This window comes from Rhopilema esculentum, unplaced genomic scaffold, assembly GCF_057945365.1.
Source record: "Rhopilema esculentum isolate cy_ngs unplaced genomic scaffold, ASM5794536v1 HiC_scaffold_31, whole genome shotgun sequence".
NCBI classification, from domain to species: Eukaryota; Metazoa; Cnidaria; class Scyphozoa; order Rhizostomeae; family Rhizostomatidae; genus Rhopilema; species Rhopilema esculentum.
Window position 1 is genome coordinate 167,126 of NW_028300842.1, and position 17,889 is coordinate 185,014.

A 17,889-nucleotide genomic window follows, 5' to 3' on the forward strand; every position below is an offset into this window, starting at 1 on the left:
AAATTGGGAGATGATGGATTGTGGTAACAAGGTAAAATGAGAGCGTAAAAATGGTGTTCTAGACAGAGTATTTATTCTTTTGAGTCGTTGTTTAATATGTTATAAATGAGGTCTCCCTAAATTTATGTGGCAGAGAACCTGTTTGTTACACAGTAGTTCATAGTCATTGACATCAATGCAAGAATTTTGACAGGGACATGTGTAACGTTTGACAGGGACATGTGAGACAGGGACATATGTGATGTTTCACAGTGTTCCTTTGTTTGTGTTCAATATAATGTAATCCAAGTTAGAATAAAGTAGTGTTACTGTTTTGACCATAGAGATAACATCAAAGAACGAGTATCTCTTGTGTGCTAGCCCATGGCTCCACTATTGAGCTCAGTTATTAACTGGTTCTTCACTTCACCATCATGATAAGAACCCTTATCGTTACAATTGGTGACAGAGTCGGATGGCAGTGACAAAAAGAATTGATTGAAACTTTGTTATTTGGTGTTCCTTTTCTATATTTCGCAAGGAGGACGGTCGACAGGGAAATTTGCAATTGATCTATCGTGTACTGCTGATTCTAATTTTTTTATCTTGAAAATTTTGCCAACCAACGAACATACCATTCTTCTAATATGGAGTAGAAAACGATGAAGTTCTGGTGATTTTAGAGGACGTTATTTTCCGAATACAGCTTAGGGGTGCTGGCCATAGAGGGCTGCAGCAGAAGGATAACAGGTTCCTTTGGATTTGACTTTTATTTCTGTGGATGTCATTATGGATTTGAAAACATCAAGAAAAACTACCTTTGATTGCCAGTTCATGCCTACGGGCCCCAATGACTCAATGGACCTTTTTATGTTAAGTCACTTTTTAAATTTTTAAGAAACTTTCATTGGTGTATTTACTTTTGAAGAGAGGGGATGGTGTGACGTTTTAGAATTTGTAAACTTCAATTTCTGTTATTATTATGTTAAGCTAGATTCCTTGATTCTGTTGCGTGTTAATGTCACATGTTTGTTTGTTGCGCTGTTGTGTTAGTAACTCCCTTTCCGGGAAATGTGTGTCACTGTCATTGTGTTATGTGATGTTTCACAGTGTTCCTTTGTTTATGTTCAATATAATGTAATCCAAGTTAGAATAAAGTAGTCTTACTGTTTTGATCATAGAGATCACATCAAAGAACGAGTATCTCTTGTGAGCTATCTATTTGGGGCTTAGGCCTGTTAGCCTAGCCCATCGCTCCACTAACGAGCTTGGTTATTAACTGGTTCTTCACTTCATCGTCATGATAAGAACCCTTATTGTCACACATGTGAAATTTGAATTGAAAGTCAGGTCAAGCAATTCTTTTGTCTCTAACATGGCAAATGGAGATTGATTTATATAGCATTGATGACAACTCCAATATTTGAGTACTTTAGAAAAGTTTGCCGACTGCCAAGGTTGGAGACGGGAAATCATCTGTGATGAATCAGACACTTGCAAGTTTGGCAAGAAATAGCTTTAACAATGTCACACACCTTCTTGTTGCAGACAGTGCAATTCTTTTCAAAGACTGAAATATTAAGGGGATTAAAAGCTTTACCGCTTTTGACTGGCCAACATGTTGAGTCAACATGTGGAGCAATTTTAACAAACTATTGTTTGCCGTGGATTGGAAAGGGAGTGATATTTTTAAACAAAAAGCACAAAACCATGAAAGACTTTTATCCAACAAAAATGATTGAAATTGATTCTTTGTTAATGAGGAACCAGGAATCGCATAAATTGCAACAGGTCGGGTGATTGTCATTGATGATTCTTAAACATTTCAGATTTGGACAGGTAACATTAAAATTATTACTCATTAATTCTATTTAAATCAAGGATAGTGTTACTGTGAATAGGGCGACTATTTTCATTACAGCAAACTATTTTCATTATGTGCTCCTTTACGATCTTGTTATGTTTCTTTCCAGAGATTGTTAAAATAACCATCAAATGATCCAATTTTTTTCTCTATTTTCTCTCAATCACCTCTCATCTTCTCTATTTTAGTATTAATTTCCATTATATGGGTCGTTAATATCTGAAGTGCTTCTGAGATTTTCTTTTCCACAGCATCGCTATGAATCTTCATTTGGCTTTAGACAAGGCTTCTTGGATTGCCTTTTCATAATCTTTGGCTGATTCCATCATGTTAGTAGTAAGGTAGATTTAATCCATATGAAATAGCTTTGTATTTTGGCCAAAAAATTAAAAACACATAAAGCGAAACAATATTTTACTTTAACAATCTAGATCGCAATTTGACAAAAATAAGTAGTTTATTGTACAAAGTATTTCATTTATACTTGATAAAATATAATCTCAAATAGAACAAAGATCTAGAAAAGGCCATCCTCCAGCAGAAACGGATGCTAGAAATGTGGAAGGACATGTAAATATGCAAGGCTTTTAGAAAATGTAGGACTTTTGAACTGAGGTTGGTAAAGAATGTCTAGAAACAGTGTAAACATGGTTTTGGGTGTCCTTTTGCTTATGTTTATAGGCTCCTACATACAGTAGAGATACATAGTTTGATGTGCTGAAAACGAAAAGGGTCAGACCCCAACTCAAATTTACCCCTGAATGCTATTTCTGGACTGGGGTACTCGGACCCAGTCCATTTGCGGAGCATTCATCATAACTCAACTCCAAATTAAGATATAGAGCTAAAAATTTGGTAGAGATACATATTTTGATGTGCTGAAAACGAAAAGGGTCAGACCCCAACTCAAATTTACCCCTGAATGCTATTTTTAGACTGGGGTACTCGGACCCAGTCCATTTGAGTAGCATTCATCATAACTCAGCTCGAAATTAAGATATAGAGCTAAGATTTGGTAGAGATACATAATTTGATGTGCTGAAAACGAAAAGGATCAGATCCCAACTCAAACTTGCCCCTAAAAGCTATTTTTAGATTGGGGTACTTGAACCAATATGGATTTCAGTTAGAGAGAAAACTCCAATATGGGGGAAATGGCAGCAGTTCCAGCGAAACAACGATAATAAAACAGAGCTCTTTGGTCTACTGGCTAAGAATCTTGTATTACATAGTTCCCAGAGAAGACGGTCATTGCTACTTTCTTGGACAAATCATTAAGCACCACCGACATCGACTAAACTTGCTTGTCGCCTTGTAATCACGAAGAAGCGGATACGAGAATTTAAAGCATGCAGGAGACTCTGGCCATCGAAAAGTCGTTGTGAAAACGGTGGATGCCGACGTGGTTGTACTTGCAATTTCTTTTTTGCAATCCTTACAGATTGAAGAGCTGTGGGTCGAATTTTGCGTTGGAAAGCACCGGCGTTGGCTTCCAATCCACCAGTATGCTACCAACCTCGGGGAATCAATCTGCGAAGGATTGTGTTTTTGGTTTGCTTAAACTGGTTGTGATACAGTTTCCGGTTTTGCTGGTAGAGGGAAAAAGATTGCGTGGGCAGTATGGAGGTCATATCCAGAAGCAAACGAGACATTCAAAAAGTATGCAATTGAGCTTTGTTTGTATGTGGACATAAACGTAGGAAGCATCTCAAAAGAAAGGGGGCACATTTAGCAAAAAGGGGCATCTTCGTGAGCTTCAAATAGGTACTTTAATTCTGTTTCTCAAAATTGAGGGGGGGGGGTCTACGTACGAGAATGTTTTTATGCAAGACTATAACATCTTCGTGAGCTTCAAATAGGTACTTTAATTCTGTTTCTCAAAATTGAGGGGGGGGGGGGTCTACGTACGAGAATGTTTTTATGCAAGACTATAAAAAAGATTCAAGTATCAACGAACTAATCTGTATTTATCAATGATGTATGATATGGCGTGGTATTCTATGCATTCAAGAATGATTGAAAAAATATACTTCTTTGTAAATGGTATATTCTATCTACTTAAACACATGTCAAGTCACATGTCACCATGTCAAGATATATCCATCGACGATATGAATACTATTGAGAGGTACATAATACTACTCTACGATCACACAAGTTCAAACGAGAATCTGCCTCCAACGAAAGATGCACTAATACAGCAAGCAAAACGAGCAGTATACCAAGCAGCAGGGTAAGTGTTAAGATCACTATTTGCTCATTCTATATGGCAAGAAATCATCTATTTGTAGTAACCTGCCTTCGTTTATCACTTTTTACACACATTTGGGGACAATCCTTTCTAAATTGCCAAGTTCTTCCAAGTTATGAAAGTTAGGGGTGGACGAGAAAGGGCAAAGAAATCAAGCCTTTATGGATGACAATTCCAGAAGCATCAAAGGCGTGTTACCTGCTCATCAAGTGTAGTTGCAAGAAAGGTTGCAGTGCAAGATGCAACTTTCGTCAGCATCAGCTAGATTGCACGGAGCTCTGCCAGTGCAGTGGACAATTCAGTGATGATTAAATGACATTATCATCTTTAAAGACTTCTAGATCGTGCATTCTAATTAATATTGTCAGGCAGCGCCATGAGCAAGAAAACGCTCTTGGGCGTTGATTCACTCTAGTGGTGAAAATTTTAAAAACCAATAAACACATATTAAACACAAAACAACATATTTCGCTTTCCAAGCCATCCTAGAAAAAAATTTCAGAAAATTTAATACCAAGCTACCAAACCGTTTGCCTGAAATATCGTTGTCGTAGAAAGTGTTTTGTAACGATTGATTTATGTTTCTTAACCTAATCTGTGCATAAAACTAGGTACCTGTAAAAAAGTCTTTACCGTTATTTGTAGAAGAGTTGTGAAAGGATACCCCTTTATGAGACAGGGTCCAAGTACTCTTAGTCTCAAAATAAAATTTTGGGGGAGTTTCGAGTTGAGGTTAGTGTCAAAAAATATTTAGCTCGTCAAACTTCGTACCTGTAAAAATTTACAGCTCTTTGTTGCTATTTGAAGTAGGCTTATGATGTAAACATTTAGGAGACTGGGTCCAGGCACCCCAGTGTAAAAATAGCATTCAGGGGTAAATTTGAGTTGGGGTCTGACCCTTATCGTTCTCAACACACCAAACTACGTACCTCTACCAAATTTTTAGCTCTGTATCTTAATTTGGAGTTTGAGTTATGATGAATGCCCCTTAAATGGACTGGGTCTGACTACCCCAGTCTAAAAATAGTACTCAGGGGCAAATTTGAGTTGGGGTCTGACCCCTATCTTTTTCAGCGCATCAAACTGGGTAGGTGTGCGAAATTTCATACTGGTATCACGATTTGCATGATCAATGTTGTAAGAGCCCCCACTATGAGAGTTGGTAACATGGATATCAGCAAATGTCTTTCATCAGGCAGGTTATCGTCAATGTTCACTTGAAGAAATCCAACAGAAGTTAGGTAAACCTAACAGAAGAATTCTGCCATCTTGTGTTCTCATTACAATGCCGAAGCTCTACCCTTCAAAAATTGTGAATACATGGGTTTCAAATGACATTAAAAAGGAGTTTAATCTAAGGCTTATGTTTGAAGAGTATGACCATGTGAACTACAACCTTGCCAAAAGTTATGAGATAATTACTTGCTTTTGCAATAAATGAATATAAAAGCAAATGTCTCCTAACTTTTGTCCAGGATTGTCTGTGTTTGGAGTTATTGTGTCTTATCGATATAACAACTGTTTTACGAGTTTTTGTAACAATATGTCACTTATACTTAAGGGTCACGATAAAGCGTCATTTGCCCCTGTCAGGGGGTAAGCTATTATCTTGATAATTTGATGAAACGGGTAATTTCACGTTATATCAAATAAGGGTTAAGGCTGTTCTTTAGCACTCAATGAATGCAAATTATTAACGATGGTACGTCCAAGAATTTTTCCAGAAACAAGAGCTTATATCAAACTAAACAGGACCGCAAAAGTAGCCAAATTGATTGCAGACACTGGAATTTGTAATTCTCGTATTTATCAAATATAGAGTGAGAGTTTGAAAACTAGCTGAAACAACAAGAAGAAATCAATCGATGGGTGACCATCTAAACTATCTGTAAGACACAAAAGGCGACTTCTCCGACTTGTTAAATGTGTCCGCTCTCAGAATCCAAACTGGACAATAAAAAGACTGATGGAAAGGGCAGACGTGGTAGATGTTTCTAGGAGGACAGTTACCAGATTTTTGAATGCCAATGGGTATTACTATTTGCAAGCTCGTAAAAAGGGTTTACTAACAGAAAAAGACAAGAAAAAAGGCTGAAATTTGCAAAATGGATATTGAAGGAAAAACCTAAAGATTTTTGGTGTAAGAACATAAACTTTTATCTCGATGGAGTTGGTTTTGTATATAAACGAAATCCTAAAGACCAGGCTTTGGCCGGGAATGGACCAGTGTGGAGAAAGAGAAGCGAAGGACATGGTCAAGATTGCACAGCAAAAGGTCAGGCTTGTGGTACAGGAGGTAAAAATGTCAAGCTGATTGTTACCATCAGTTATGGAAGAGGGGTTACATGTGCCAAACGCTACGAGAGAATGAATGGGGAGTTATTTGCTGGGTTTATAGTTGAGAACTTTGAAAACATCATCAAAGCAGGAGAAACATTGTCACGAATGTGGGTTCAAGATGGCGACCCATCTCTAAACAGTGCCAAGGCAAAAAAACCGATGATGCAAGTTAATGCTGAGCTATTTTCCATTTCGGCATTCGGATCGCAAAGAGAATGTTGAATGATATAAAGAAAAATATTTGATGTAAAACAATAGAGGAGTATCATGAGAGAATACTAAATGTATTACATGGAATTGCAGTTGATAAAATTGACAAAATTTTTCATTCGATGAATCATAGAATGCAGATGATTGTCAAATCTAAAGGCGAACGAATAAAGTATTGACTGATTATGGGTAGTAAAAAGTGAACAAATCTTTATCGTAATGTTATAATAACATAAGTAAAATATAATAACAAAGTCTCTCAATCATTCGAAATCTTTAAAGAGTTACAATGTGAAAGTTTTAAAGAAGATTCAAGTTCTGATAAGAGTTTATTTTCCTATGCATAAAAAATGACGGGTCCCACTCGGGTTTCACACAGGTCCCACTACAACTGCATATGACTAAGTATGGATATGCACGGGTTTCAATGGGTCCCACTGATAAATTAAAAATATATAGTATAATTTTTATTTTAAGTTGGAACCTGTTGGAACCCGTGTATCTCAATACTTGGCCATATACAACTATTATGGGACCCGTGTGGAACCCGAGTGGAACCCATGGGAATAAACATAACAGCATAGTGCAATTAATATGTGATTGTAAATTGATTATTATTAATTAAATTAACAATAATAATGATAATTATATTGATAATTAAAATAATAATTACAGTTATAATAACAATTATCATTGCTTTCATTATTATTATCACAATTGAGGTAATAATGATTATTATTAGAATTATCATCATAATTAAAGTTATCATTATTACTCATTTTTAATTGATATTATTATTTTATATAAGCTACAAAAGTAGGAAAAAGTTCACAGCAATTGATTGGATTCTATTTAAAATTGTCTTTTTTCAGTCACTTCCAAGTATAACCAGACGAGCAAAACAAACTGAAAAGTTTGCCACATCGTTTTGTTGTTGCTCAGGCATTTGGTGGGAAAATTGAAATACCTTCCATCTGGCAGCCATCATCTCCTTCTCTCATTCGTCTGTCATATTGTATCTCCCCGAGAATTTTATTTGCTCCTTGCCAGTAGCAAAAGCCGGAGTGCCCTTGTTGAAAAGTATATCTTGGGCATATGTAGACTTTGGAGCAGTGCAGTTTGTCCCTCCAAAAAACACAGAAAGTCATTCCAGGCCATTTGTTCGGTGCTATACCGAAAGTCATTTAGCAATATAACTTGGGCTTTCTCAGCTCCCAACCAAGCATAGCTAGTATTAGCAGGGTTTGTGAACGTTTCGAAGAGGTCATTCAGAGGATTCAATAAATCTGTTTTCCCACAGTTTGCAGTGATCATTATATTTCTAAACTTTCCCCTCCCCTTCTCCAAAAGATTACGCATTGAATCGGCAAAAACATATTTGTTTACTTTATTGTTGTGCAACACGTCCACAGCACATTTCAAACCAGAGCCCATTACAGCTGCTCTTGCATTCTTTTGAGCATAGGGCTCAAATCTTGATTGGCTGAGAGCTTGCGCTAAATCACGTGACCTCTCTCGCCGCTGAGCCAATCACAGCCCCGGAAAGTGTAAACAAACTTAGGCCAAAGCCGAAAATTGGGCATTTTTACCACCGTCCATTAAAAAAATAACGTGTAAAATCTGCTACAATAAACTTCAAATTTTTTTAACTACATCCCTACACAGATAAATTTCCCACAAATCTACCGTGGAACATGACCTCGATTTTGCGTTGTTAAGAAAATACAGCGTTTTAAACCTAGCCATAGGAAACCTTCACATCCAAGGCGTTTAAAATTAACACAATTTCAAGTCAATTATTGCTGTTACCCCATAAAACCAAAATTTTGCATATTTCAGTTGCTTTAAATCTGAATATCACATTAGACTCGGCTTAGTTTTAAAAAACTCTGACGAACAACGCATGCAGTCTTTACTAGAGCTTTGATCAACGCAAAAATGAGAGAATTTCCCTTTTCAAGACAAAAACTCTCAATAGCTTTCAACTGATCATGTAAAAATGCTCCACCTAGCCGGAGAAGCTTTTAAACTGATACATAATGACTTATTTTGCGACTGTACCATGTCCTGAGCATCTCTGCTGAAGCACAGGTATCTAAGTATTGTGGGGCGTGAAACGATTAGTTCTAAACATGTGCTGGGCACCCAAACAGAATCGTAATATATGTACATAAAGGGAAAAAAGCTACTCAAAACCTAATTAGAAATACTTACTGTGTTTCTGTGAGTGTTGGAATCCTGCTTTGCCAATTTTTGAATCATGATTTACATAACGCGTTTGAAGGTAAATTTTTGGGTTATTCTTGTCCTTGTGACATAAGAATTCATATTTCGAACAATTCTTCACGCCCATCTCTTCCAGTCCGTTGCAATTTTAAATTTAGGAGATAGAAATGATGAAGACTTTTGAAAGCAGGAACTACCCGCATGTTTCTCAAATTTCAAAAGTTAGCAAATGATGACGTGTTGTAACAAAGTGAATTTTCAAAAAATTAAATTCAACTTTTAAAAGTATTGCAAGGGTTTCGAGATTTCGTGACTTTTCAGTGAAAGGTCTAAATGTTGATTCTTCGAAAAGTAACTTATGATAGTTTTAGAATAAAGAGTTGAAATTGTTTGCCATTTTAATTGTTTTGCTTGAAGCGTTTAACTGTAAAACTGTCAGAATAAAAAGTCATTTTTTGAACAGGGCTGATTTCTAAAAATTCTTGGAAGAGGGCTCTAGATGCGATTTTATAAGACCGGTTGTGGTTTCTTATGACCACGATCATCTTTTATCACACCCATCAAATGAAATAACCAATACTGAAGCAAATCAATGTTTGATATGACTGTTCTTCCCAAAACGATGAAGCTATACTTCAGTATACTTAACAGTATACTTCGAAGGTGAGACACTAATAAAAAAGGTACCAGTGATGAGAAAATTAGCAATTTGTGTGCATCCTTTCTCGTGGTATTTGCAAATAAAACTTCATTGATCATGCTTTCGAAAATCCCCCTTATCCTGAAAAGATCGAAGATCTAGATGAGAAGACCTGAAAATTCCCCTTTAAGAGGCAGAGCCTCCAAAACCAAGAAAAAGACTTAGCAAAGGGGCTGATTTATCGCCCCCTACACCCCCTAGAAATCACCACTGACTATGAATAGTTTCACCTCATTGTATGTAATTCAGCTATTCGTGACAGTAAATTATGAGTTTAATGCTAATGTCATGGCAGTTTGCTTTATAATATGAAGCATAAAGAGTTATCGTTTTTTTAGAAATCGGCCCTGTTCAAAAAATGACTTTTTATTCTAACAGTTTTATAGTTTAACGCTTCAAGCAAAACAATTAAAATGGCAAACAATTTGCATCTCTTTATTCTAAAACTAAATGTCAAACAATTTGCATCTCTCTTTATTCTAAAACTATCATAAGTTACTTTTCGAAGAATCAATATGTAGACCTTTCACTGAAAAGTCACGAAATCTCGAAACCCTTGCAATACTTTTAAAAGTTGAATTTAATTTTTTGAAAATTCACTTCGTTACAACACGTCATCATTTGCTAACTTTTGAAATTTGAGAAACATGCGGGTAGTTCCTGCTTTCAAAAGTCTTCATCATTTCTATCTCCTAAATTTAAAATTGCAACGGACTGGAAGAGATGGGCGTGAAGAATTGTTCGAAATATGAATTCTTATGTCACAAGGACAAGAATAACCCAAAAATTTACCTTCAAACGCGTTATGTAAATCATGATTCAAAAATTGGCAAAGCAGGATTCCAACACTCACAGAAACACAGTAAGTATTTCTAATTAGGTTTTGAGTAGCTTTTTTCCCTTTATGTACATATATTACGATTCTGTTTGGGTGCCCAGCACATGTTTAGAACTAATCGTTTCACGCCCCACAATACTTAGATACCTGTGCTTCAGCAGAGATGCTCAGGACATGGTACAGTCGCAAAATAAGTCATTATGTATCAGTTTAAAAGCTTCTCCGGCTAGGTGGAGCATTTTTACATGATCAGTTGAAAGCTATTGAGAGTTTTTGTCTTGAAAAGGGAAATTCTCTCATTTTTGCGTTGATCAAAGCTCTAGTAAAGACTGCATGCGTTGTTCGTCAGAGTTTTTTAAAACTAAGCCGAGTCTAATGTGATATTCAGATTTAAAGCAACTGAAATATGCAAAATTTTGGTTTTATGGGGTAACAGCAATAATTGACTTGAAATTGTGTTAATTTTAAACGCCTTGGATGTGAAGGTTTCCTATGGCTAGGTTTACAACGCTGTATTTTCTTAACAACGCAAAATCGAGGTCATGTTCCACGGTAGATTTGTGGGAAATTTATCTGTGTAGGGATGTAGTTAAAAAAATTTGAAGTTTATTGTAGCAGATTTTACACGTTATTTTTTTAATGGACGGTGGTAAAAATGCCCAATTTTCGGCTCTGGCCTAAGTTTGTTTACACTTTCCGGGGCTGTGATTGGCTCAGCGGCGAGAGAGGTCACATGATTTAGCGCAAGCTCTCAGCCAATCAAGATTTGAGCCCTATGCTATTCTTTTGCCGCCTCTTCTTTAACTATTTTCATTTGCGACATTTTCGCCTTTGCTATCGATGCTGATGCACCATGCATTTTCCAAGTCGTAGCTATGAGCTTGTTCAAGGCGTTAGCAGATTTGCCCAGTACAAAATTGGCAAGTTCAAGCCTGCTCTCTTCTCTTTGGGTGTTTGCAAGAGCCAATAGTTCATTGCAGGCCCCATCTCCAGGGAATTTTTTCTTAGTTGAATCCATGGATACAGGTTTCAATTCCGTCTATGTGGACTCAGATTTTTGAGTATAGGTGCAGGTCCTTCAATTCCTTCTGTTGCTCCATACCTCAAATTTCTTACAAGGGTGATGAACCCACTGGGACAGATATACCATCCTCCCTTGCATCATATGTTGAGGGATGCACCAAAAAGGAAAAAAAAGAAGGATTTGGAGGTATATCGCACATCAGCGCCGCGTGCCTAAAGAAAAATTACCACTTATGTCCAAGAGAGAAAACAATACCTTCTGTCTACACAATGCAGTTTTTTCGTTTGTGTGTAGATCAATTCCAAAACTGCTAGATGGAAAAACAACCGGGCTATGCCAATTATCCAAAACATGTTGTCATTGAAGAGTTTAGCACAATCTAGGATGTGACAATAATGTTGTTTTATCTTATCACCCAATCTTTAGGTAGTGTCTCCTACATAGACAGAATCACACTGGCTCGTAAATTCATAAATAATGGAACTTTTTGGTTGGCAAGAGCGCAATCCGTTTGAATGGTAGGAAGGGCTGTAAACAATATGACGAATGACAGCAAAGAAACATTTTGTTGTGGCTTTCTTAATCTGAATCTTGAATCAGAAGGAAGTGTTACCAATCCATGGTAGTTTTAATCTGGGCATTTTTTCAGACCAAACCCTTGAACAGCTGAAAAACTTGCGATCTCCTCCTAAGTATAAAATAAAACGACATCTTCTGGATAGCCATTGTCCAGGAAGATCGTTTTGAGTTTTTCCAATTCAGCGTGCAGTTTGGATTTTGAGCAGATCATCAGCGCCCTATGTACTAAAGTTTTAACAAGGTTGACTCTGTGTTGATTTGGGCAAATTGAATTCCAGCGTATGTGCTGACCAGTAAAAGTAGGCTTGTGATATACACTGGTAAGATAAGCAGTGTTAGACTTTTCGACCGAAACATCTAAGAAGGTATTAATTTCCTTCCTTTTCAATTGCAAACTGGAGGGTTGGGTGTAGACTATTAAGATGTTTTAGGAAAATATCACACTCAGCCTCTGTTTTGAAAATGGTATATGTATCATCCACATACCAAAAATAAACACCTGGCTTTTGGTCGTAGTTGAACAAACAAAGACAACGATATTGGCCAAGGCAGGTTCCAGAGGGCTACCCATAGCAACACCATCTTTTGTCGGTACATTTCATTGTTAAAACTGAATTCAAATGAACATGTTGCAGTTTCCATCAGTCAAATCAATACTTCCTCTTGAAATGGTGGACTTTTTAGCTCGCTCTGGTACAAAGTGTCAGCACATATTTTGATGGTCTCTCTCAAAGGAACATTTGTGAAAAGACTAATAATGTCAAAAGAACACATGAAAGATGTTTCGTTTTTTATGTTCAAGCTTTGCATGAACTCAGCAAAAGTAAAAGAATCCTTGATGCAATGTTTTGAATTTTGGCTAAGAAAACTTCGGAATATTGGTAAAATTTCGGAATATTGGTATAAGTTGGATGTTTGGCTTGCGTATTTTAGAGAGGCCATACATTTGTAGTCGTTGAGAGCCCGTGGGTCTTATCCTATAATAAATTTCTGTAGCCAACACTTTTGAGTTGACCAGTTCCTGCAAACGTTTTTGGAGTTTCCACTCTAGTTTGGCCGTTTTGTCCAGTGTTTCAACATCACCCAATTTTGCAAATTTTTGTTGTTGTGGAGAAATTTTTCCATTTTTTCAATGAAGTCCTTTTTGTTCAAAATTACCACTACAGACCCATTATCAGGTTTTTTAATAAAGATGTCATTGTTAGCCTGTAGAGATTTTAGTGCTTGGAAATGATCTCTTGGAAATCATTTCATGCATGATCGTGTGTTCCTTCTGAAGTTTATTCAACAACTCAACATTGCTCTGTATTCTCTTATGGGTCATGGAGGTCCAGACCTCTGCCCTTTTTCTCAACAGAAGAATAGTGCCTCTTTTGGGAAAATTGCTAAAGCCTCTGTTTAGAAATGATTTGATTTAACTTTTTTGTTATCCAGCTTCATTCAATTCAAACTTCAAGTTATTATTTCGTTTTCGTTATACAATGTGAGTTGATCACAATTGCTTTTTTCCGTTTCTTATCAAATTATTTGCGACCAAGTTGTACGTGACAGAATAAAGAGATTCTGTCTTGGCCTATGCTGTATGATACAAATTCTGTTCGAGCTGGTACTGAATTTATCGAATTTATCAAAAGTCATACCTAGAAATGTAGCAGTTTTGAAGCGGAAAAAGATGGCACTCAAGCCTGCTGCGCAAGGTATGTGACAGAGCAAACTTTCTTTCTTCAAAGCACTCCGCAAAGATTCAGAAGCGTCAAGAAATGCAACATTCGTTTCTGTGGCAGAATCTTTCGGCAAAAGTAGTGGTGTAGGCCAAGATACACAAAGGAAAGAAATAAATGAAAATAAAAAGACCTGCATTGAAAAGACCAGCTAGGACGATGGCAAAAGCATCAGCAAAGACAGCCAATTGACTGAAGTCAGGGAATATGCTGTTGCAGTTTTAAACATCAACAAGAAATAAAGCGGGCTTATGATTTTGCAGATGTTGTACTTGGTAAAAGACTATTGGCTAACCTAACGGATGAAGACAAGTACAGACTATCTGAAATATCATTTTAAGCCAAGTGCTTCTGAAAAACTCTTTTCATTGAAGATAAGTAAGAATGGGAAGAAGAAAACGCTATTTACAGTCCAGACTTGAACAGAGGATTGTGTAAACTGTGTTTCTTGTTTGACAAAACTGATAATAAAGCCCAAATAGGAGCATTTGTTGCTTCCGCATTCCAAAAGATACAGAAATCAGAACTGATCAAAGCCCATGCAGAGACCCACTACCACAAAGTTGCAGTTGCCCAAGGTTCCAATTTCATGAGGACATTCCTGCATCCAGAAAAAAGTGCTGAGGCTGACAAAACTTCAGAGCAGCACTATCCGCCAAACAAGCACGTACTTGCAACAATAGTTGATCCCATCCTGCTTTGTGCCAAACAGAGGCTCTCACTGAGAGGGCACAGGGATACGAAAGTAAATGACATGGGCGACAGTTCAGAAAACAGAAGAAACTTATTTGCGATAACGGAGCTGATTGCAAAAGATGACCCTATTGTAAGAGAACATTTGAAAACAGTCAACGAAATGCAAAGATGTTATCAAGGAAGACCCAAAATTACATTATTGCCAATGCAGCTTTAGTTATAAAGAACCAGATAAAGGATACGATATCAAATAAATATATGATTTATTTTCACACATATACTACTCTCAAGATATCTTTTATGCTGGGATGAACTCTTGCATCAACATTTCAAAACTTACATGAAATGATGAAGCAACATAAATCATTATTTTAGGTACAGTTCTAATGATGATGTCCTGCTCTAACTCAATACATTTTCTATTATTATCTTTATCCTCTCTCAGTAAAGACATTATTTAATTATTTAATCAGTAAAGACATTGAAAAATTGAAGCATCAAAGAAGGAGAGAAAGTGTTCTTTCTCTTTGATGAAGCCCTGTATTGGTGTTTTATTCCATATTTTCTCAACATTATTCTGCGCTACTCATTTTTGTAGTATTTCATCTCCTTTTGTAGCAATAGACCTGTTCACGGTCTTGCGTTGCATCTTGGGTAATTAGGGCAAGGAAATCAGGGCCAGGAAATCAGGGTCTAGATTTTTAACGTTTGGCTGGACTTAGAGTGTGTTTATGTTGAAGGATACAGGTTTTCAAAGTGTCTTCGCTTAAGTCATTAAGGCTGTTGCGATGCTAAATTACCGTTGTTGTGTTGAAGGCTGTGATAACGATTCAAGATATCCAGACAAGATAGTTAAGAGAAGCATTGTACAAGAGCTGAAGTTTCACTACTTTCCGAAAGATCCCGAGAAGAGAAAGTTGTTGGTGAAGGAAGTGGAAAAAAGACTAATTTATTTTCAAGTCTCAAACAACAAGGTAGTTTGTTCCAACCATGTTGAATATGGAAAGCCTTCATTCTCATTTCCGATCCTAACACTGTACATGTCTGTGCACAGTGCTTGAAAGCCTTCTCCAAGAAAGCGGTTAAGAAGACATCACAGAAAGGCTGATGTTATTCAGCCATCACCTTCTGAAGACATAGATTCAAATACCACTGCAAATGTACAGTGCTCAAATCCAATGATTTCAGCCATGATTTTTACTGATTTGACTTGAGATCATGATGTTACTTTTTTCAGAGGCCTTTCAATTTCATCAACTTTCGAGCTGGTTTTTGAATTCCTTTCAAAAAGGCCACAACAATGCACTATTGGAAGGGGAAGAAAAATACTTCTCAAAATGCACTAGCACCACAAGACTTGAAAAATGCTGTTAGTCCTTTAAAAGACCTCTATATGTTCACTTTCAAAAAATTTATAGGGTGGGGCGTTTATTAAAGCAAGGACTTCTATGAAGATGGAGGCATATTTGAAGTCTTTAGGTAATGTGTATCAAATAATATAATAAATGATAAATATATTTTGTGTTAAGTAAATACTAGCTATCTTTAGTTTGACAATGAAAAATAAGTTTTTTACAAATTGTTTCTATGTACGTAACAAGCAAACAAATTCCGTGCATACATCACTTTGTTCTTTAATGTTGCAACAGCCCCAATGGTGAATGCTGTTTTCTTCTTTAGAATCAAGCTCTTTTTCAATTAGACATGGCTCTTCAAAAATTGGACAAGCGAAAATTTCAATGCCTCCAAGCAAGTACCTTCGAATATATGTTTTAAAAACATCATAAGACTTGGGCATATTTTTTGCCAGTCACAATCATCAAATTGTATTTTCTCTACAAAAATACTTTTCTTTGTGTATACAATGAAGTATGTCTGCCTTAGTCCATTTAATGCCATTTGCCCTGTGACCTGAGTAAAATACTTGTGGCTTCTTTTTAGTTTAATTGTCTCATCAACTTTTACCAAAAAGTCAGTTTTATTCCAAGAAGTTTGAATCTCCTCTTCCTTTATAGTAAATTGGCATTTGTATTCGACAAGACTTGGATCACAGCATTTGCACTGAAAAATGTTATCTGGTGTTGCACCAATATATGGGTGTGGTTTGTACACATATAAACCACAGGGAATAAATTTGGCATCTTCATGGTGCTTTCCTTCTTGTTGCATGAAAGCCTTTGCAGCATTTTGCTTGCCCAATTCAAGAGATGGGACGTTCAATAAAATTTTTGGCTCCACTATGGCCAAAATAAGGAGGGTTACTCTGTAAGCCTTGCCTTTCCTTGATAAGGCCTGTATCTTTGAATGTACATCATGGAATTTTGATGCAGTGATCCGCCCTTTTCTTTGCTTGTGCCAATCTCTAGAGCTTGATTGGCTCTTTGTCACTTTCTCAAGCTCTCTCAGCTGATCATCATTGAAAGAAAGCTTTGCTAAAAATGTCTCCAATATTTGATCTGGATCTTTTGTTGAATTTTTTACTATATTTGAGACAATCTCCAACAATGATGGGGGCACATCTTTCTCAGGTGCATGTGCAAATGTGTGGTTTACAACAGCTGTTGGTAAAACTTGTTTAATATTTGCAAAAAAGGCAGCTATATCTTCCGCGATCACCTCCTGAGCACCTTGATGCCGTGGATGAAACCCCTGCTTTTCTTTGCATATGAGAAACTTCTTTTGCTTTTCAGATTTTCCCCTTTTGTGCATAACTAAGTGCATGTCCTTTACTTTCAAGGGGGTGACCTTTTTTTGCAGCAGTATTCCATTGGCAGGCTTCATCAGTACAAGCAGGGTCAGTGATTCCTTTTTCATTGGCATATTCGATTTTGTACAATGCAGCTGTAACATGGTTACAACACTGACTATGGCCAGCAGTACACATACAAAATGCTGTGATTATGCTCCCATCCAAATTAAACAAGATCCACAGCCTGTGCTTGGTTTTTGTTCATCCTCTGTGATGGTGTAATGGATGACACAGAAATTTCTCTGTTGCCGAACTTTCTATGCAGATAGGCTTGGATAATATCCTTATGCATTCATAGTGCATTCAGTTATATTGTTGGCCTATTTTGTTTGCATTATTCAAGCACATTTATTTGCATTATTGTGCAGTCTCGTCTCCTTACCTTCGATTCTTTCAAACATAAACTTGTATTGAAAATATCACGATTAGGCAATGAAGAAAAAGTCTAGATTGCATACCAAACTATTTATAACTCATGTAATGAATACCCTATGTAAAAAAATTTCAAAACTTTTGAAAGCCCTTTTGCATTATGGTATCAAGAGACATTAAGGTACAACTTTCCATCAGTGAATATTTTAAAGAATTCAACAACAACAATTTCGACCAGTATATTTTTACTGACTTTAAATTATATGTTTTGATTTGAATTACTTTTGATGAAATTTTTAGTGGTAATTTTATGTAATGAATGAGTTCAAAGAGTGTATTT

The 17,889-nt window shown here is 36.6% G+C and overlaps 1 protein-coding gene across 1 annotated transcript; it reads right to left on the minus strand.

Moving 5' to 3' along the window:
* Positions 1–16,126: 16,126 nt before the first annotated feature.
* LOC148957365 (uncharacterized) lies at positions 16,127–17,278 on the minus strand. Its single transcript, XM_089115451.1, has one exon. The coding sequence runs from the start codon at positions 17,276–17,278 to the stop codon at positions 16,127–16,129; it is 1,152 nt and encodes a 383-aa protein (XP_088971577.1).
* Positions 17,279–17,889: the final 611 nt, after the last annotated feature.